The sequence below is a fragment of the Falco naumanni genome, chromosome 5, assembly GCF_017639655.2.
Source record: "Falco naumanni isolate bFalNau1 chromosome 5, bFalNau1.pat, whole genome shotgun sequence".
Lineage (NCBI taxonomy): Eukaryota > Metazoa > Chordata > Aves > Falconiformes > Falconidae > Falco > Falco naumanni.
Genome location: NC_054058.1, coordinates 84,996,329 through 85,018,496, shown reverse-complemented (window position 1 = coordinate 85,018,496; position 22,168 = coordinate 84,996,329). Strand labels below are relative to the sequence as shown.

At 36.6% G+C, this 22,168-nt stretch overlaps 1 protein-coding gene across 3 annotated transcripts in view; it reads left to right on the top strand.

Moving 5' to 3' along the window:
- GRM8 (glutamate metabotropic receptor 8) overlaps window positions 1-22,168 on the top strand; it is a 359,395-nt gene that overhangs the window by 302,471 nt on the left and 34,756 nt on the right. For all 3 annotated transcript variants that reach the window (XM_040596730.1, XM_040596729.1, XM_040596731.1), the window contains one exon: window positions 4,407-5,342. In XM_040596730.1, the coding sequence (XP_040452664.1) occupies window positions 4,407-5,342 (936 nt within the window). The remainder of the gene's footprint in view (window positions 1-4,406; window positions 5,343-22,168) is intronic.

The following is a 22,168-nucleotide window of genomic DNA, read 5'->3' as shown; positions in this document are numbered from 1 at the left end:
GAGATGCAGAACTTTTTCAGTGTCAAAAACCCTCTTCTTTTCTGTCTTTCTTTTATTTGGCTTTGGCTTCCTGGTCAGTTTCTTTGCCTCATGAGAATTTTGTTTAAAAATGTGTGCCTAAAGTTAAGCTCCCCTGAAGTTGGTTTTATAACATTTGAACTTCTAGATCACTTTGGGGCAAGTTTTCCAAAGTGTTTAGATCATGAAAACTGCAGATGGAAGCAGAGTGGGATTTTCAAAAGCACTTAAACAGATAAAGCACTTAGCTCCCATTTAAATTAATTAGCTGGAATGAACAAGTTCCCTTTGGCACTTTTGAAAGTTCTACTGCTAAGTGTTTATATCTACATTAAAAAAAAAAATAAAAAAAAAAAATATCAAAAGAAGCTTAACATCCAGCAATTCACTTTAAAGTTTATAACTATTACAGGTTTTCAGCAGTTGTGAATATTATAGTGTCCAGGTGTCTATGTTTCCAAATGATTCTCCTTCACTTTCTTGTTTCTTAACAGTTTCTACTGTCATTTGTTGTCTAAAGTTAATCCCAGAGAAGTGGGATCAACAGTACTATATCCTAAAGATTCAATAATAATGACATGGGTGAATATTCTGCACAGGTTTGAGAAGCCAGATCCTTTGGTATATCCATTCAGTGCCTGAAAAAAAATGACAGAGCTTTAAGACCACTGTTGTAATTAAGTCTTGTCCTGAATTTCCTTATTATATTTAAATTATGCAAAAGAATAATTAAAAAGTACATTACAGGCAAAGACTGCTGCAGGTTATGGATAGCTGGGAATGAACCAGATGACCAGAAGTAACGTAACTTATCGTAGTCTTTAACTGCCGCATATACAGAAACCCTTAGCAGACCTGTTCAGATGTAATAAAAGCAGGAATTGCTCACTCTGAGGTAGAATTTCCCCTGCCCTTTACCTCTGTTACAGTGGTGTCAAAGTAGAAGTCTGGGGGTGTACACACAGTAGCATTTTGGTTTCAGTCAAGAGTCTGCTTTTTAAATGAGTTTGCTAATTATTTCCACTTAGCACGCTTGCTTACTGTGGCCTGGGTCTCAAGCTATGTGAGCGGGATTGCTTTTGGCTGGAATGAAAACAGAAGATGCTTTCCAGAAGGACACCTAATCTTTAGCCATTACTGGGTGTTCAGTTCACTGAACTACATCAAAACTAGTTCAGTATAACCTTCCTTCACAGGCTCTAACTTCAAATACTGACCAATGTGAACATCAAGTCATCAGATTCAACACTTTTGCTACACAGATCGGCTCTTACTATGCCATGTTGCTTGTTGATGTAGCTATAAACTGTGTTTTCAGGATGGCTGGGTTCATAGGAGAATCTCATCTTTGCACCCACTTCCAGATTTAAAATCCTGCAATGCCAGATTTTTCTCATATCTGCAAGTATCTTAAAGGGGATCTTCAATTTCAAACACTGGCCAATCTTTGCTGGGAATGTATCTTCTCTTTCTTGTTAGATAGAAAATAAAATAAAAAAATAATGGTCAAGAACTCATAATGTTTTTGTTAAGAGCTTTTCCAGAAATGTTGTTGGTCAAGCTAAATATAACTATGTGTTTCGCCTAAAAAAAGTAATCCAGACAAGAAAGATTGCAAGACGTAACTACCTTGTGAAATGCACCTGCAGCAGCCATTCATTCTGGTTATTGTCTACATTGATTTATTCTTTTTTTATGCTTTAAGAGTCAATTCTTGTTGGAATTGTTCCATTGCTAACAACTAATAGTGCTTATATTCTTAAACAATTTAAAAAAAATTAAAAGAAAATACTTCAGTTTTTTTTAGCCAGTGAGTTTTTCAGCAATCATAACCTTGTATTGCCATGCTGGAAATTATATCTTGTGTAGCTTGTGTCAGATGCACTAGAATGAAAATCATAACAGGATTCTTTACCTGTGACCTTCAGAGAGAGGAATTCATTATCAGTTGTTGCCATTGGAATGTGTAACCTGAGGCACTCTAATGTATTGCCAGCCAGGAGGACTTCTAAAGTGTGGTTTTAGTCAATTAAAGCACCATCAAGAGACATGTATGCAAAATCATAAGTAGCTGTACGGTAAAAGGATTTTTTTTTTCTTTTTTTCTGTTATTAAGGTAGGAACTCTGAAAGACATAAAGGAATTCACTGTACCTATCTAAGCCATCGTTTCACAATGCAGTAAATGCGGCTTTAGGATGCTTAATGCCAGATAAGAAACACTGCAGGCTCATGGTATTAAATGCTGATCTAGTATAAACTTAATTTGCTAGTTCAAATGTGTTAAAAAATTGGACACCTTAGCTTTATCCCATCAGGCTTTCTGCCAGATTAGATATTGCCTGTCCATGCCATGCTAAGTTTATGCTGGATCAGGTGTTGTACACTCTCCTGGTGATTCTGTATTCTGCGCTATAATCTGGCAAACAGGCAGTACTGTTCTTTTTTGAGTCACCCCAAATTTATCCACAGATCTGGATTAATGACCATGGCCTCCTGTTGCCCCGTTATCATAGTATCTGAGTAAATCACGAGCTTCCATGTATTTGTTCTATCAACACTGTGAAGGAGAATATATCTTTGCTATCACACTGGTTTAATCATACATGTTTTCTCTCTTGTTTAGTAGATGAAACAGTAGGGGTTATGCAGGCTTTGAGAATTTCAGTGATTAAAACCAGGAGATTCTAATAGAGGTGAATATTTTCTTAGCGTGTCGAGTGCTCTGCTAGGGCTCTGTCAAAGCTGTTTCATTCAACTGCATTATTCTTACGGTTTTTAGGAAACTAATTACTTAAATGATTTCCTTTTACACAGCCACCAGATGCTGCATTTTGTGTAATTATCACAGTCCTTAATATATGGTTAACTTCTGAAGGTTCAAGACTGAGCCAAACCCCCCTGAAGTCCTTGAGTAGACCCAGGATTCACTGAGGTAGTTGTATGAGCAGGGTTCTTGTCTCCTTGTTACTGGGTGGTCCCTTGTTTGCCCCTTGGAGTGGTGAATAACAGCAAATTCCTACACTGGGCAGAAGAGTGGACAGAGGAGATAACCTGGCTGCTCATTGCTGCTTTATTCACTCTGTGTGGTGCTGTAACCAGTGCTCCAGCTCTCTGAGGGAGGCAAATGAGGCTGGCAATGTTACAGTGTGATTTTCTCCCAAATCTGTTGAAAAATTGCTGGAAAAATAAACTGTTAAGGCCAGAATTATGCCTCTTGATAAGCTGTCCTCATTATGTCCTCCTCCAGAAGAAACTGAAAACATTCCTGACACATGAAGTTTTGTTACTGCTTTTTCACTTATAAATAAAGCCTTCAAATGAATCAAAAGTGCTAAGTGCTTAATAGGCAAGAACAAGGTAAGTCCTTTTTCCTTGAGCGCTTACCACCTAACAAAGGAAGGGAAGGTGGAGCATGGGAGCAACGTGATTCTGGTGCCTACAAGTAGCTCTTTGGTCCACACACTGCTGAGGTTCACTCAGTGTGACCTCTGACGAACATGGTGTTCCTAAGGGTGTGCTACGGAGAGCTAAAGTGATACTTTTAAGCAGGAGATGTTTAAATCTGTGAGTTTCCTATTCAGATTTTATTTGGAGGGCATGCAGTAAGTATAGATAAGTGGATGAAAAAAGTGTATTTTGTTCATGTGCTGCTGTGGAGAAGTCTGGGATTTCCAAAACAAGACTACACTGTGTGTATCTTGTTCTGTGCTACAAAAAGATCCTTGAACCTTTTAAATCAGCATGACTAAAGTAGTAGCCACGACGTCTTTTTCCATTATTATTCAGAAAGAACTATATACTCATTTTTATCTTCTAGAAATGTAAACAAAACAATCTTGTGCATTTCAAGACTTAAAAGATGGAAAAGTATAAAATATCCACATTCATGGAAGAGGTGGCACCAGAGATCTTTTTTTTCTGGCACACTTTGTTCTGTCAGAGCTGATGCAAGGAGATTTTAATCTATTTCTTTGCTGTACCAGAAACTTCTCTGAAACTCACATAGCCTTATTTCATAATTAAATGTTTGAGAACTACTGGTATTTATATTTGCATGTGATTAACTTTTAAAGCACTATGTACAGGGCTTTTTGCTTTTAAACTAGCCTGGAGTCAATAAATATCTTTACAGACATCAATTTGGTCAGCAGTAAAGAGGTAAATAGAAACTAATGACACTCATCAAGCCTGTGGTGTGAATGATTAATTGGACACAATCATTTAACACTTTTATAAAGTCAATACAAGGGAAAGAAACGGGTTTCTTATTACAGTAAACTGTATTTGTACTGTCAGCATGTAGTGATTTATGACAAACCTGTGGCCAGGATTAGGATATTATAAATGGGAGAAAACTGAAGGCTCATTAATTTTTTATACCCACAGGTAGAAGACATGCAGTGGGCTACTAAAGAACACACTCATCCAGCATCTGTCTGCAGCCTGCCCTGTAAAGCCGGGGAAAGAAAGAAAACTGTGAAGGGAGTGCCCTGCTGCTGGCACTGTGAACGCTGTGAGGGGTACCATTACCAGGTGGATGAATTCAACTGTGAACTGTGCCCTATTAATAAGAGACCAAACGCCAACCGTACAGATTGCCAGCTTATCCCTATAATCAAACTGGAGTGGCATTCTCCTTGGGCCATTGTGCCTGTCTTCATAGCTATTCTTGGTATAATTGCCACCACCTTTGTGATTGTGACATTTGTCCGGTACAACGACACACCAATTGTCAGAGCCTCTGGACGGGAGCTTAGTTATGTGCTCTTGACTGGGATTTTTCTCTGTTACTCCATTACTTTTTTAATGATTGCAACTCCTGACACAGTGGTCTGCTCGTTTCGAAGGATCTTTTTAGGACTCGGCATGTGTTTCAGCTATGCTGCCTTGCTTACCAAAACAAACAGGATTCACAGAATATTTGAACAAGGTAAAAAATCTGTCACAGCTCCCAAATTTATTAGTCCGGCTTCCCAGCTGGTGATCACTTTCAGCCTCATATCCATGCAGCTTATTGGAGTCTTCATCTGGTTTGCTATCGATCCACCACACACCATCGTAGACTATGGAGAGCAGAGGACACTTGAACCAGAAAATGCCAGGGGAGTACTCAAATGTGACATTTCAGATCTTTCTCTCATTTGTTCCCTTGGATATAGTATTCTCTTGATGGTCACATGCACTGTTTATGCTATTAAAACAAGAGGGGTTCCAGAGACCTTCAATGAAGCAAAACCCATTGGATTTACTATGTACACAACCTGCATAATTTGGTTAGCTTTTATTCCAATCTTTTTTGGTACGGCCCAATCAGCAGAGAAGGTAAGTGATGATAAGTTTGCAAATCAAATACTATCCTTTTTCTATTTTCATCTCTCCATACTTATAGTATTATATTTTCACTCTTACAAGTGAGTAATTCTGAATCATAATTGCAAACAAACCCTCAGAAATCACAGATAATAAAATAGATGATTCAAAAGGTAGGTTTCCTATGTTTTAACACAAGAAACTGAATGTGATTGTGGTGTGGCTGGCATAATAATGTTGGTATTTTCTCAATATATCCTTCAATATATCCTTAAAGGACTGATGCTTCTAATTTTTATTATTATCCTTCAGTGATGCTCTAGCCTGTTACATGAAACACTATAAATCTTTGTTATCATCCACAGATCTGATAGAAATGGTTGCAATCCAAAAGTCTAAGAAGATCAACTTACATTTGTCAAAAATAATGAAGAAGAATGCTTGGGCAGAATGAAAAGAATTACTTTTCTCTCTGGTTGACAAATATAACTTAAAAAAAAAAAGAAGAGAGAGAATAGGAGTGAATGAAGTGTATGTAAAATCATATAAAGCATAATTCACTAATTATTGTCTCTGAGCAAAAAGAACACGTTTTCCTGACCTTTTAATGTTGCATTCTTGGATATCTGTTATTCCTTCTTTAACTGGCATGGATTTTTCCTGATATCAGTCATGGCGAGCAGTACAAAACATGTCAGACGTTTAACTCTCCTTCTCTCAGTTCTAATGGAAAGGCAGAGGTAAATGTCAAAATGTGAGTTTTTATCCAGCTGACAGTGGTGATAATGACAAGTTGCATAAGAGCCAGCAATAATACCAGCATCAATCTTCAAAACTTCAGATCTGCAGGATTTGGAAAATCTTAAAAATAAAAAAAATAGTAAGTTTTTTACACGAGCTCTTTCCCCTTTTCAAGCAGGTGTTTTTTATAACGTTTTAAAATATACATTTTAATTTAATTGGAAAAGTCAATGTGTCCACCTATAAATGCGCAAAAGTTTGACATGTCTCTGATTTAGAGGGCACTCTTGCCTACTGGATTAAAGAAGAGGTCTGTATGGCTTAATAAAATACCTGCTGATTCAAGCAGAGGAATTGTATGGGGGAGAGAGTGTGGCAGGAAAACATTTTCCTCACTGAAAGTTGAAGTAAGCAAGCTTGCTGAATTGGATCAGGCTTGATTTCCATGGCTTTTGGGATTAAGTAAGGGAAAGTGAGTACCAAGTAATGGCATATCATAGATACAGTAAGTAAAGATTAAATATATGTATATATTTATATAATACAGGAAAACGTTTTTAGGTGAATTGAATTTAAATTTTGAGTTTTTTGCACGTGTAGGCGTAATTCAGAAAAATACTCGGTTGTATAAATGTGCGGTACATTCTGTTTTAACATCTTGGGCCAGTCAGTTTTATGGCAAGTACCTATAACAAAAGAAATGTGTTTCTGAGTATTGAAACAGAGAAAATATTGCTTGGCTGGCAACTATGCAGTGAGTTTTGATTTACATTGGTTCATCTTAGCTTGTATAAAGGATGATTTGGTTTTGACCTCTAAAGACAAGATTAATGAACACCTCTTTTGCATTTCTTTTATGAAACCCAAGACTGAACACACAAATTATAATAAATTGCACAGCTTCTAACACTAAATTTAACTTGTTAGTTGCTTTTTTTTCCTAAATGATTTGTTGTTCTTCAGATAATAACTTTTAGGAGGAAAAAAACCAAATTAATATGCTAACACAGTAGCTCTATAATTCAAGTAATTTTTTTTCACAGTGCTTCTGCTTTATGCTGGAAATAAAAACATGTTTCCACAGAAAGCCCTATGAACATCATCATAATAGTTCGTGTTTTCATACAATTAAATTGCTTGTCTGAATAGGACAAATGTAATATCTTAGTGTGCACATATATACATTGTCTGAATAAACTCAAAGTTGCTTGTAGATTTCTCAGTGCACAACACCAAAAGAAACACTAAAAATGAACCAATATGTTATAGAATATCTTATTTGAAATTCAGTATTATAATCTTTTTTGAGGATGAAAGAAATAAAAGAGAAAATAAACAGATTTGTATTAGGTGCTTACTCTCTTTGCAGTTGATTTTAAAATCCTGGTGGTCCATTCTGTTTTGGTTTTGGGTTTTTTGTTTGTTTTCCTTGGCTTGAGTTTGCTTAGAGAGAATGGAGCAATAAGCTGGGGAACTTAAAGTACTATCTAAAAACAATGGTTTCTTTCCGAGATGTTGACAATAACAAAATGTAACATAGTATTCATTACAAGCCAGGTGTATTTCCAACTAGCAATTCATTGAACTACTAGCTTTAGACACATTTCTGGTTGAATAAAGAGTAATTAAATCTTTTTCAAAATGTTTTAAGGAACTTGTTTTCCTAAATATTAGCAGTGCTTACAACAATAGGAGAAGTCATTATACATTGTTTGAAAGAAAGGTTATGTTTACTGAATGAATTATTCCATGAACACAAATTAAGTAGAAAGTGTATTGAGAAGCTTTTATTTTTATTTCACTGTCAACCACTGGTAAACAAAAAAAATTTAGGATCATTAATGCTAAAAACAGGAGTCTAGATCCAGAACTCATAGACTGTCATAGAAAGGTTAGCTTTACATTTAGCAGCCTTGGGATTAATTCCTAAAAGCATAAATTTGCTGAGAGATTCTAGGTAGAACCTAGAGGAGTATATGCCTGTTCAGTCAGCACAAGTCCATAAATTTGAGTGTTGGTTTCCATTAAACTTCAAATGTGTGATGAAGGACATGCAAATAAGCATAAGTACTTTTCTGCAGACAGACTGTGAATCTTGTTGGTGTAAGCCAACCTCCTCGAGGTCTCAAAGGTTCATCTACTGTTTGTGTTGTTCCCTCATACTCTTCAGGCCAGTCCACCCTACTTCTAGCCTCTGCTGCATCCAGTTCTCTCCTTGTTGGCTGTTCCCCTTAAGGCTGTTTAACCACTCAACAGAACCAGCCACAGCTGCACCTTATCCACATTAACCAACCCACCGCCCCTGAAGCCAGCCCACAGCTGTATGTTATCAATGCTAATTAACCCAGCTTCATTCCTCTGCAACTATGCATATGAAGAAACTTGGGTCTCTAGCTGGATAATACAGCTGAGTTAAATGCCTGAATTTGCATGAAGTGAAACATCCGTAAGAGAAAACATGGTAAAAGTCAAGGTAACTTGACAAGACTCAGTAGGAATATGATTTATAGCCTTGACATTTGTAACATTTTTAACAGTCCTTTATAACAGATGCTGTTTCTACTCATATGTTTTCTCTCTTTATGTGTAAGTTTAAAACTAATACAAAATTGAGAAGACTACTATATAATAGTCAAGAAATATAAAATAAGATATATATCTATTCCCAAGCAACAGAAGGTTAAAATACTTATCCAAAGTAACCTCGCATAACCCAAGCTTGGTGGCTTTTATGGAACTTCAAGTTTATTGTTCGTACTTAATCTCAAGCAGCAGAATATAAACCCTTTGTGCTATTAAACATGCTATTTTTAGATTATTTAATCTAAAATTATAAATTTTAGTTTATCACATACAGATGTTCTGCAGAAAATAATAAGAACATTGACTTTAAATCCTTTGTAATTTTTTTTTGTCTAATTCATCATTTCATCCATTCATGACCAAGCCTGCTTTGACAGCTGCTGCTTTACAAAAGGAGCCCACTACAAATAGTTTAATTATTCCAGTGCATCACTGAACTGAATAAAAAATGTATCCCTAAGACATAAACCACCAGTTTTCTAACACTTACGTAAATGTCAGTGAGGTGCTTTAGAGGCAAAGGAGAGAAATTCTGTGAGAGAGCATTCTGTGAATATAGCCTTCATCTATGTCATACATATGTACATGGCAAAACACTGGAAGTACTGGGATCATCTGGAACAGAGATGTTAGAAATGTCACAATGACTGGAATGCCACAGAAAAAAATTAGCTGAGTTTAGCTGTGTGATTAAAACAGATGTTTGATGAACCTCTGGGTAAAATTAAGTTACAACAGCAGACTGCACAAAAACCAGCTGAGGATAGATGGTTGTATAAAATACATCCCTATTTGATAAACTGAACTTTTAAAATTTCCTTCCTTTTACCAGTTTTGACAGGCGGATGAATCGTGTTCATTCACAGATAATAAATACATCATTTATATCAACTTCTCAATACATCGTTTTGAATGAGAAGATGAATAATTGTTTCTGTGAAAAAAAGAAAAAAGAAAAAAAAAAAAAAAGGTGGCATTTTCTGCTGAGGAAAGAGGACCATAGAAAATGCGGAATAATTTCTTCCTTCTCTTTCCACCAGAAGCAATTTCAAGGTGTTATCTAACAAGGCAGATAAATACTAATTTGTTTCTAATTTTTCTACAAATTTGATCTCTTTTTTATTAACCGTAAGAGAGGAAAAGCAAGTTGTAATACATCTTATAAATTAGTCCCATAAATTATTATAATAATTATCTTACTATTCCAGCTGTTTTCATCCTGGATTTACTGATCATGGGGATCTCACGCTTATATCCAGCTGTTTGTTAATAACATTAAAAGAAGCTAGAAAGAATTCTAAGAGTATTCCAGTATTAATTTGACTTGTAAACTACTGCTGTAGTTGTCAAGAGGATGATATTCAGTTCTCAGTGGGAGGGAGAGGTAGTTCCATCCGTCTAGTAAGATACATTCTACACCTTAAAAACCACGGCTGTTAATGGCAATCCAGGTAAAGAACCCTTACTTCACCCACATTTCTACAACATTTCTACAAATCACCTTTTATTCTTGGCTACATGTATTCCTGAGACTGTAAGAATACAAAGCATCTTAATGATGCTCAGACTGTTAATGAAGCAGAATGCATTGAGCCATTTCTTCATCTCCAAGACCAAATCCTGATCATATTCAGAGAGCTAGCTCTGCAGGTAGTCAATGCAGTAGACATCACAGGAAAAAGTCCAGAATGACAATCATGTTAGAATTTCTTCAATTTTATGTATATGTTTGGCTTGATTAAATTAGAACCTTTAGTGTCAACACTGTGCATAGAGTGAGGATTAATCTGCGGGATATTGGAACAGTTTCTAATTGTCATTATTATGGCATCCAAAGTTAGAAGATTGCTAAAATGATACTTTCCACATTCAGCAGCTTATCATTGTTCAAAACTCAATTTCTGTTCCTCTGCTGGTTTTTTTTCAGAATCTTAAGAGTATGGGAGGACCTGCAGGATTATAACAAAACTATTGGTACTTGAATTTTTGCATGTTTTGGTACACATGAAAATTAGAGAAAGTTCACCAGATTCTGACAGAAAAATCACTCCCTTTTGCTGAAAATTTTGTGTTAAGAAAGCAGGTTTCCATAATGTTTTCTCATTTCATGTTTTTCCAAATATAAATATTTCATGAGCTAAATTATTTCTAAGTTTGATAATTTCCTAGGATTTTTGACCTAATACTTAGCAGAAATTAGGACTTTTTTGTTCTGCTGTAGAAGCAGAGTGGGAAAAAAAGCACGAACAAGAGTATGACTGAATTGCTATTTATTGCCCAGTCTTGCTCTGCTCCCTTTCCCTCTGAGGGATGTTTCTTGCTTATCCTTGAGACAGCATTTTTCCTTCCAGCTGGTGAAGATAACCAGTACAGTGCAGGGCAGGTCATGGACATTGCTGGGTTCACCCTTTGGCTGAACAAATAACAATTGCAGCAACCCCACAAATCTATTCTTTCCTCCCCAGCTTTCTATGAGCCGGTGCAAGAGGACAAGGGAGTGATTGTACTCCTCCAGCATGTCTGTGTAAACTGCAAAAGGTACCCCTAGTAAGAAACCCGTGAAATGCAGAGATCCTCTTTTCTTTCCAAAGTTACTTTATGGGAAACCGTTCCAAAAGTTGTTTCTTAGGAAAAGCTTCCCTGTTCCCCCTGGAAACCTGAGTGAAAATTATGAAAAAATGTTTATTAGCTAATAAGACAGAAAGGATTTATTGGACCATTTGAAATATTGTGGGCATTTATAAAGCATTTTTCAGTTTCAACCTTTTCTATATTTTTTTAATTAAAACGAATTTTGGAACCAGAGCAGTTTTGATATCGAAAGAGGATAATTTCACAACTTTTAAATTGTTCCCACTTTCTTAAACTGAAAAATAACTGAACTGACTTTTAACTGTAACACCAGACTTGGATTTTAAAAAAAAACATTTCTCAAAACACTTCTGACCAGCGTTCAGGCCAAGTACTTTCTTAGAAATTAATCTATACTATAGTATAATTATCTAAACTACATTAGATTAACTAAGAAATCAGAAGAGATTACTGTAGTCAACCAAGTCAGTCTCTTGTGCAAAAAGACATCTCCAGCTCTGTTCACTTAGATGCTGTTCAGGTTCATTTTGATCGTAGCATTCTCTGTTGGGTAGTCATCTGGACCCTTGTTTAGCTGCTTTGCTCAGGAACTGAATGATTAGAGGGAAGCAAAAAAAAAAAAAAAAAAAAAAAAAAAACAAAAGACAAGAATCCAAAGTTCTTTCAACTTGTTTTGAGGTGAAATGCATCTGCAAAGGTTTGCTGAAGCTTCCTTGGACTGAAGAGATATGGTCTTTCTGCTTGTGTCTGCTCATAATGTGTATGTGTGACCTGGCCACTAAAAGCATGTGAAAGCTAGGGAGAAGATTTATTTCAGACTGTCCGACCCACTCAGTGAAATCTTGTGGAGAGCTGAATGCAGCTACTATTTAAAATTCTAGCCCCTGTTTAGATTTTTTATTATTCAGCATAGTGTGTACCCAAGTTTCAGCAAGTGTTCTTGCTGAATGAAAGACTTTGTGCAAAGCTAATGCATACATAATTTTGAAGACTCAACTTTATTATTTTAAGATATGCCTGGTCTTTAGGTGGTAATTTCATTTCTTTCTTTACTTTTGTATTAATTAAGCTACTAGCATTTTAAGTATGTACACTGAGCACTGATCTTAATTATAAATTTATTAGGAGGTATCAGGGAGAGAGAAAATGCCAGCTTCTCTAAGAAAGAAGTGGACTATTTAATAAAATACAAAGCCATTATTTTCTGTTCAGTGAGATGCTGCTATGTGCACCTGAAGGGTGTACCCTATCCTTTTCTGCATGGTTGCATGTTTGTTCCAGTATGGGCATTGAGCTGGCATACCTAGTTGTGTACATTAAAGAGATGCGCACCTGTCACGTAATGGAAAGCACCAGTGTTTTGCTTGTCTGACATGTTTGCTTCTGGCCGAACGATGAATAATAATTTTGTTCCCAAAGACAGGAAAGAGCTGCCAGAAAAATTAAAGTTGCCTGTGATCTGCTTCCTACCCCATCCTGGGAAATGTCAGAGTTAGTCATAGGTATATGAAGAAAGAATGTATGCCAGAGACCTTTTTGGCTACTTGCTGCCTTTTGTGATAACTAACTAATTCTAACTGAGAAGCAGAAACAATTCTGTGAAGCACAGATAGCTAAATAACTCTGCCATCTTCATCTACGTTAGAAAAGAATAATTAGTAATCGCAGAGGGCAGTTTTGAAAGACGACAAACGTTTCACAGAGATAACCTGGAAAAAATATGCCTTATATACTGTATTTCTAGAAATCAGATCCACCTCACAAAAATGTTGAAGTTATTTTTTCAGTGCCAAATATCTGATTGTCTTCAACAAGTGCAGTTAAAGAGAAATACTTCCAGTTGTATAAGATGATCTTTGCACAGTAAGAAAGAGATTGCTTCTTGGTGTTGAGATGCTATAAACTTTCACAATTGTGTTTCATCAAGTGTAACTGTGAGATGGGGTCCTCTATGTCATTATTATGCACAGGGCAGTGTCCAAGGCACTGATGGTTTTGCATAAAAAGAAAAAGTAGATTATGCATCTTAGAGTTTAATCATTCTCTCAACTGCTTCATGCTCTGATAATCAAGCACTGACAACTGGTGCCCAGCCACAGGGTATCTGAAGAGGACCACAGACAGTTTAACAGTTCATTAAAAGCAAGCATATTTCTTTTGTCCAATTGCAAGTGTCTCTGTATCCAACAAGAATGGATTTGGGGATTCAAGGGATGCACATAAAATGTTGCATCATGGGACCTTATAAAATACGATGGATTGAGACAAATGAAGTCCTACATCTTTTTTTATATTCAATTCTGTCCGCTATTCTGCATTCAGAATGAAGGGCTATGTAGCAATTTTTGAATCAGCTGCCTAATAAAAAACTCACGGTCACAGAAGTTTACATGTTTGCAAATTCATTCAGGTTTCCATTGCAGACTGAAATCTGTTCTCAGATTGAGGCCAGACCAGGCTGATGTGTTACTGACCAACAAAACTTTCAGCGAGCAGCTCCAGTGCTGCCCTGTGGCCTGACAGGACCCTGTTCCTTGCAGCCATCAAAACAATGAAGTGACTTGCACTTTATAAACTCTTAGCTTCCCGAGGCATTGGAAGGACTGGTTTAATTTGGATAAACCAAAACTAGTGATAACACAAATTGTATAGAAAATTGTGTAGCAAATTTACGACTTACTGAAAAATGAATTGAATATGTTTGTAAATACACAAATAAAAATAGCAATATATTTTTCATTTGAGAATGCTATGATAAACACACATAATGGGGAAAAATATATCTATGTGTAATAGAAAGTTAATTGCAACTATCTTTTATACTTGCTAAGAAAAATAGAAATTCTTTAAATAGAACACTGTTCAGAAATTGGGTTGGAACTCTTTCTGGGATGGTCTTGTGAGACTTCTTGTACCTGCTAGTTCCTGCCAAGTTGGAAGCAGTACAAAAATAGCCTTTGTTGTCACTTTAACAGTGCTTTTACCTTACTGAAAACAAGTAAACACATGTATGAAAGACAGGAGAAACAAATTAAAAAGGCTTTTAGTATATACTCAGCTTCTCATCCTTCTTATCTCCTACCACAATAATTCCAGTTTTTCATAGGTTTCATAACACTATCAATATTTTGATGTTACAAGTACAGTAAAATGCTGTGGACTGGTAAACTACCAAGCACAACCCGAGCCGTAATAATAACCATTATTTTTGTGTGTATGTGTATATATATGTGTGTGTGTGTGTATACACACAAGTTCACAAACCACTTCTCGAACTTGACTCATGATCACCACCTAATCAAAACCACATTACCCTACATTTCCTTTAGACTAAAAACTTTCTGAAGGGCAATTATGGTGACTCAACTAAAGTGTTAGTTATGTAAAGCACAATTAGTTAATGTGTGTTTCAGCCCCTTGTGACCGTTCTGTTGTTTAAGAATTGTCATAGCTTGTGTAGCTGAAAATATGCCAATAAGTTGGACATCCAATAAACATACAAGATCCAAACAAAAACATGTAATTAGATATAAGCCCAGTAAAGTTTGTAACAAAATTGATAAATACAATAAAAGTCTAAAATTGCATGTAGGGGACAGTGAATGTTAAATTCAGATCTGAAAAAGACGGAAATAACAGGAACCAGAAAATCATGGAAGTCTGATTTCATGCAGACTAATGAGCTTTATGCTTACTTTTAAAAAGCAAAACAAAATCTATTATGGGAATAAGTATCTAATTAGATTGTTAATACTGAATATGCACTTAAATGTGTGTGTAAGACTGTTTCCTTTTACATAACTGTAGGCTCTTTCTTGCATGAAACCCAAATAATTAGTTTAAGAGGCCCAGGAAAAACAATACTTTCAGTACATATATGACCACCTTCTACAATACAACGTCTTTAATTGGTCATGTACATCTATTTTTATGAAAGCCTATTTTTCCTTCAGTTTACAGTGAAGCTTCTTAACCGGGGATAAAATGACAATAGCGATCCATATAAGCTAAGCCAAGATGGTCAGAATTTAACATAGCAGAATGTTATCTTTTTTCCTAGTAATCCAGCTAAAAATAGATTATGAAATATTAACTTTATACATGAATTTTCAGTGTGTACATCCCGTTTGATTTTTTCTTTTCCTAACAGTCTTGAGAGTGATTTCATAATCAGTCAGTTTAACAGAAACATGACCCTCGTAGAATGGTCAAATGATTGTTTTCATGGTGATTATCAAGGTCATGTTTACTTGATATTGTGAAATGTGTGGATGGGATTAAAGTGATGTTATCAGGCGCATTGACAGAACCGATGACACAGCACTTACATAAATCTGTTTTGTACAGAAAACATCCTCCTCCCTACCACAGTAGAATAAGAGTAGCTGAACAATAAAGGGAAGAAAGGCACAGGGCTTGATTGTCCTTTTATTAACTCCACTGAACTCAGATGGACTAATAGCAGGTATTCACAGGTATCATGAATGCCATTCAAACAGGTACCGCACAACATTTCCCAATCACAAAACAGCAAGGTCAAAAGGAGATTAGAAGAGAAGCAGGAAACTACCTACAAGACACTGTTAAATAGCAAATACAGGAAAAGATTTTAAGCTCTGAAGCTGAGGAACACATGACATTTTGCAAGTGTCTTTTCTAGTAAGCTAGCACTTGTAATTGTGTGAGGTATAGCAGAAGAGCTCACAGCAGGCAAAGCATCTATCTCCTAATCTAGTCATCAAAAAGACATGGACAAACCAATGTGGCATGATGGAGAAATTGGTCCCAAAGCCCAAAACTGCTTTTCAAACAGTCTTTGTAAGGCAATTGCTTGCACCATATGTTTTCCTTAAGAGCTGATCTACTGAAATGGTGCTTTAGAAGGAGAAGTCCTACTTATACAATGCAAATTATGGTACTGTTTGAAGCAGCTTCTTCCAGAACATATCACCGTCTATCCCTCTGAGCCATCACACTGCATAAAATTTTATTGACCTACAAAGACCACATATCTCCATAAAGGCTTCCAGATTTCCAAATTGGAAATTTCTCTGCTATTCCCTCCGCACTATTGGCTTTGTCAATGAGGCTTGTAATTTCTTTGTTTCCAACATCACCAAAGCCATAACCTTTGTCCTTATCAACCTTCATATTTTGCTGTTTATATCCTCCTATCTTGTTTCCAGCCAGTGCCACTTTTCTACCATTATATACAAAATCCTAGTTTTTTTTCTATGTGACTTAATACTTAGAACCTGCACTTATCCCTGTGTCTCTTCTTCCTTTTCCTCACTGACACTGATGTCAGCTTTTTGTTACTGGTGCTTGTTACTTTCACTCTTAAATTTAGCAAAATTTTGTTCTGATTCCTGTGTAAAAACACTTTCTTTCTTTCCATCTGACTCCATCCAGCATTCTCAAATCTATCCAAGTTTTAGTTCCTTTGTTTAGTGCTTTATTTCTGAAAGGTTCAGTTAAAGCCACAACCCAATTCAAGTGAGTGGGAGTTTTGCCAATGATGGCAAGAAATGTTTGATGTCACTGCCCCAACTGCTGTTGACTCTTCCTTTAATCCTTCCCCTGCCTGTATCCCATCTATTTTGCAATCTAAAGGGGCTTGTGTAAGTTAGAGTTTGCACATCTGTGTTATACAAGAATATAATTGGAGAATTGGACACTGTGTTATACAAGAATATAATTGGAGAATTGGACACTGTGTTTTTCCTTATCTACACTAAAAGTCATATGTGACTTGGCTTTATCTTGAGCTTATTATCCTGTACTTTATATGTGTTTGAATTCTCCTGTACACCAGGAGAATGACATGAAAAAACCACAGCAGGCAGACTGGTTTTCTAAACATCCGAAGCAGGAAAAATGCTATGTACATTGTGTCCTTAAACAGTATCACATTACTGCTACACTAGAAGTTTGCAAGCGTGAGGGAGGCATAGATGTAGGGAAGAGGAAGATGTGGTGTGCTTCCTCCCGTCTCCTAAGCATGCATGTAGCAAGCAGATACATTGACTGTTTCCTTTGGCCTGCCTCTTCGTACCCGTGTAGCTCTGTACGGTACTTGGGCAGGTGTCATGCTAGACTGTGGGCGAAGCCCTGTCAGCTGGCATTGCTGCAGTTGCACTTCCTTGGAAAAGGTGGTTGAGAGCCAAGTGTTTTTGGTATCACAGCCAGGCATTTTAGTATTTGACTGTATCCATTTTCTCTCAAGGTCACCAGAATATACAAGGAAATGGCAAAACTAGTTGAACAGACCTTTTCTGTATGGTGTAAGTTAATGTGGTTTCTACATCCACCTGCTGGAAAAAGTCCTTTGTATTCCAAAACACAGACAGTAACCTAAAGATCTACTCTGGACAGATACTTTTTTACTTTTTAATTGCAACAAAGAGATTTTATAGTGCTGTCAGTTGAGTCATAGAATGTACTAGTACCTTGTAGAAAAGTGTTTGACTATAAGCCTAATTAATAATTTCTGTCTCCTACATGACTGAAATAAAAGCTTCTGTAAAATCGTGCTAAGATTTTTGTCTACAGAATGAGAAGGATTCAGCCTGATTTTAATTGTGCCATCCGAATACTAACACAGGCTCTTTAGGCCTCTTTGCCCGTGGATGAACACACATATTCCTCTTAAAGTTGTTGTGCACACACATTGACAGAAGACTAGACCCCTATGGTTGCAAAATGAAACCATGGGCACCTCTCCAACACATGTAATGCCGCAGAGTCAATGCCAAGACCTATTTTTACTGCAGTTAGCACTACCATGCTGTTTAAAATGGCAGTGTATAAGCAAGTAGCTTGGATCTAACCTGTCAGGTTGGCCAGCAGTGATGTGCTTCAGAGCACCAGTGTGCTTATTTTCTCTGGGAATTTTTTTTGGTTTTTATTCTAGCTTTTGAGCTCTGGTAAAAACCATTTTCTTCCTCCTACAAAGCCATCCACTTGGGTGGAGGATATTTCACAGAGAGGCCCCATACTCTATAACTTACAGACTGCCCATTGAAATAACTTTTTCAAAATATTCACAATTAATATCTCCACTACCACAACCACCACCACCACCATCGCCCCTTGACCAAGGCCTCTTTCACATATTTGGAAGAATCACAGTCTCTTTGCTTACAAGGTTTAAGTGTACATTTTTTCTTACTTAGATGATTATATTTTACTAACAATCTAATTAAAGTGTGAGAGTAATACCTGTGTAAAAAAAAAAAAAAAAAGAGAGAGAGAGAAAGAAAAAAAACCCCTCTGTTGCTTCCTAAAAGCTTAAATTACCTAGATTCACCAACGAACTTTAAGGAAACTAGAATACATGCAATTTTTAAAGACAGGTCTTGTCCTGTTTCTTCACTTACACAAGCCACTCCTGGTTGCAGTCTATTACAAATACCCTTCTCCACAGCTTCAGAGATCACTTCTGCTTATTACAGATGAATAAACAGCTATCTGCTAAGAGGTGTAGGTATTTCACAGATACAGAACAAATTATGAGCAAATGTTTTAACAAGTAGTGGGCTGGTTGTGTTTAGGGAGCAGTTCTGGAGACCAGGCTGGAGAGAAGCTTATTAAAAGGAGCTGGGGGTTAGGAAAGGCCAGAAGTCTAGAATTTGAATATGCCCAAGGTATTCTGCTGTAAATCCATTACTACACGGTCGTCAGGAGTGCTGTACATCAAGAGCCAGAGCAGAGCAGAACAGAATAGCATAGAATAGAATAGAATAGAATAGAATAGAATAGAATAGAATAGAATAGAATAGAATAGAATAGAATAGAATAGAATAGAATAGAATAGAATAGAACAGAATAGAATAGATACAATATTTCAGTTGGAATGGACCTACAACGTTCTTTTAGTCTAACTGTCTGACCACTTCAGGGCCAAATTCAAATGTACGCTTCTGGAGATTTAGCCAGATATTGTTTTGGTACCATAAGTCCAGTGGAACAGGTCAGCACATCAACTAAAAAGATTTAATTCATTAGTAAGAACTGTGGTGTTCCTTTTGGTTATGTACTCTTTCATATCACACAGGACATTTCAAAGGAGGCAGAGTCACATCTGCTCTACTGGTTTATTTGATTAAACCACATCAGATACTTTGATTTTCCCATTTTCGTTTTCAGTTAAGTTTTACAGTAATTTCCATTTTTCTCAGAATAAAATCTATGCAAGTTGACAAAGATATAAAAGAAAACCCTCTGTAAATGTGGTGGGTTTTGTAACTGAAGGTTTTGTGCAACCTTGATTTTGGCACAACCTAGGACACACACATTCTGTAGTCCTGAAGGAGCTTCCTTTTTTCAGTTGTGCCAAAGAGTGCAAAGGAAAGAGCCAAAAATATCAGTTTGTGTCCTTTCTTGAGTATACAAGCTATTCAAGCTAACATTTTGGACATGAAAACCCCCAAAATGGAGCACAATAGGAGAAGAGAAAGGATTGACTAGCTGCATAGAGAGATCATATATTATAAATTCTGAAAGGAATGTGTAATGCGTGCATGAGATCTTAATACAAACTGATGACAGAAATACCTGATAAACTTATTATGGCTTCGAATGACCCTTTTTCCTAAGGGAAAAGAATGTCCTATGCTGTAGGAGGTTTCCACGTTCCAGTGAATTCATGTTATATGGCTACTTGCAAAAGGAGATACAAGATATGGCTCCTAAGGTGATCAGAGGGGCTACTTCTACACAGTACTTTGAGCAGCTTGAATTACCTTTGAGGGCAACACTCAAGGAAAAGACAAAGAGATGTTACTTTTAAGTGTGGACCTCAGTGTGTCCCTACAGAGTGGTTAGTCACGGCCATGTGTCTGTGTTGTTGTAGCACTGTTACGTGACCAATGAAACCTTCATACAGCTATGTTGCTTACTGCAAGGTCAGGTGGATTTTAATTTTCTGAGCTTGGACTACTTTTTACAGAAATATGAATGCCTGGAGATGATCTCCCACCACTGGTAATGTGGAAAAGCAAATCCAAATTTATGAGCATAGGAGGCCTAAGTCCTACCAACCCTTTTTAAGATCAGTATAAAACTGTCCACAGTAGGACTCAAAGGTGGTAACCTTTGTGGGGAATGTGTCCTCTGGGATGCAGACTACTCTGAAATGGTATGGTGTTGGTCACTAGGGTTAGATAGCTGAACATCAACATTGTCCAATTATTAGTGTGAAATCTTTGTAAAGAAAGGAAATATTCTTTATTAAAAAATAGGAGAAAATCACCAATTACAAAAAAAAAATAAAAAAGGAAAAAAAAAATCAAGGAGGATCTCTGATATACAAGACTTATTTGCTATGTCTTTAGTGCTGAACAAAGCAGGAATAGAAACTGCAATGGCTACACCCATACAACAGGGCACTTAAAATATATATCTCTTCAGGGTCCCATGTGGTGCGTCTGAGGACCTGAGACATAATAGTTACATTTTTTGGTTTTGGTTTGTTGGGTTTTTTTTTTCAGTTCAAAGTCACTGAAATAATTTGAGGGCATAAAGTATATGAGATAACTTTTTTGTAACAGAAATGTTACCCTGTAATATGGGTCCTTTTCCATGAGAGCACGTAGAAATTGTGAATTCATTTCCTGCTGGGATATAACTGTATAAAATGGAGAGAGACATATTTGTCAAAGCTTTGTCCATACTACCTTTGGAAATGATCATTGGTTTTATCCCTGACTACTCCTGAGCATTGTCTCTGAGACTGCTGCTCTGTAAAGGAGCTACTTATGCCAAGGAACCTACTGGCAAGAGACAGATTAGGAAGAGAAAGCCAGGATTCTAGTTTCAGTGAATCTTTAATTTTTCATTTATATAGAAAAGTTCCATTTGAACGTATGGCAAAGCATAATTCCAGGATGCTCTGTATCAACGTTATGAAACTACTATTCTGGGAAATACAAGATAAAGTCCCTCCATTCTCAAGAATGGTTATGAAGGAAAATAACAATATCTAAAACCAACTATGAGGTAAAAGGATGCCACCATCTGTTCTGTCTCTGATAGCCCTATTTGATTTAATTTGGTTTTCTTTGAAGGGCCTGGAAGGAAAATATATGATTCAGTGATAAATTAAGCACTCATTAATTAAAAATAGTGTGTTATTTACTTTGGTTTTTCTATGAGCAAAACCAAAATAAATACATTTGGTTTGACCCCAACCAATTTTTAAATTATGGCTTATTTGCCAAACCAGAGGAAAAATATCTATCATTGATTTAACTTCACTGTCTTCTGCCTTTCTTTCATGGTGGTACTGTACACAACGTTCTACAATAGCCTTTGGGGAAACACAGCCTTCGGCTGCAATTACTTGTAAATGGAAACTGATGACTAACATAGAAAAAATGCACAGCTTCTTTCCCAGGAGATAAAGGATATCTCAGGATATCTCCACTGAATTTATTATTGTCCTTGAATCTGTTAGTGACATTAAAAAGGATGACAGCAGTTTTCTGAATGGCAATTCCACGCAGAATTCACAGAAGTCATCCCCAAATACACTGACAGCCAAGGCAGCTACTTGTTGGCCCACTACTCAGCCTGACAGTTGTAAGCAGTCATATGCCTACATTCCCAAACAGTGAGGTATAGATTCACGATCAAAAGTCCAGATGTACCTGAATACAAAAATAGAGAATGGGTCCTCAGCTGTAGTAAACTTCGTGCTGTGGTAGGAGTTTTTGTCTATGAGAGACAAGTATTTCATTTCTATAATATACATAGCACCTTGAAAGCAGAGGAGTGAGAGGCTAAACTCTTGAGTGCCAATACCCATCACCATGGTCCTTCATACACCCACAAAAGTGTGGTGGTAGGTCCCAAAACAACAATAATTTTGCAGATACACAGGTAAGCCTGCATACAGACCTGTCAGAGACCAAGAATCTAAC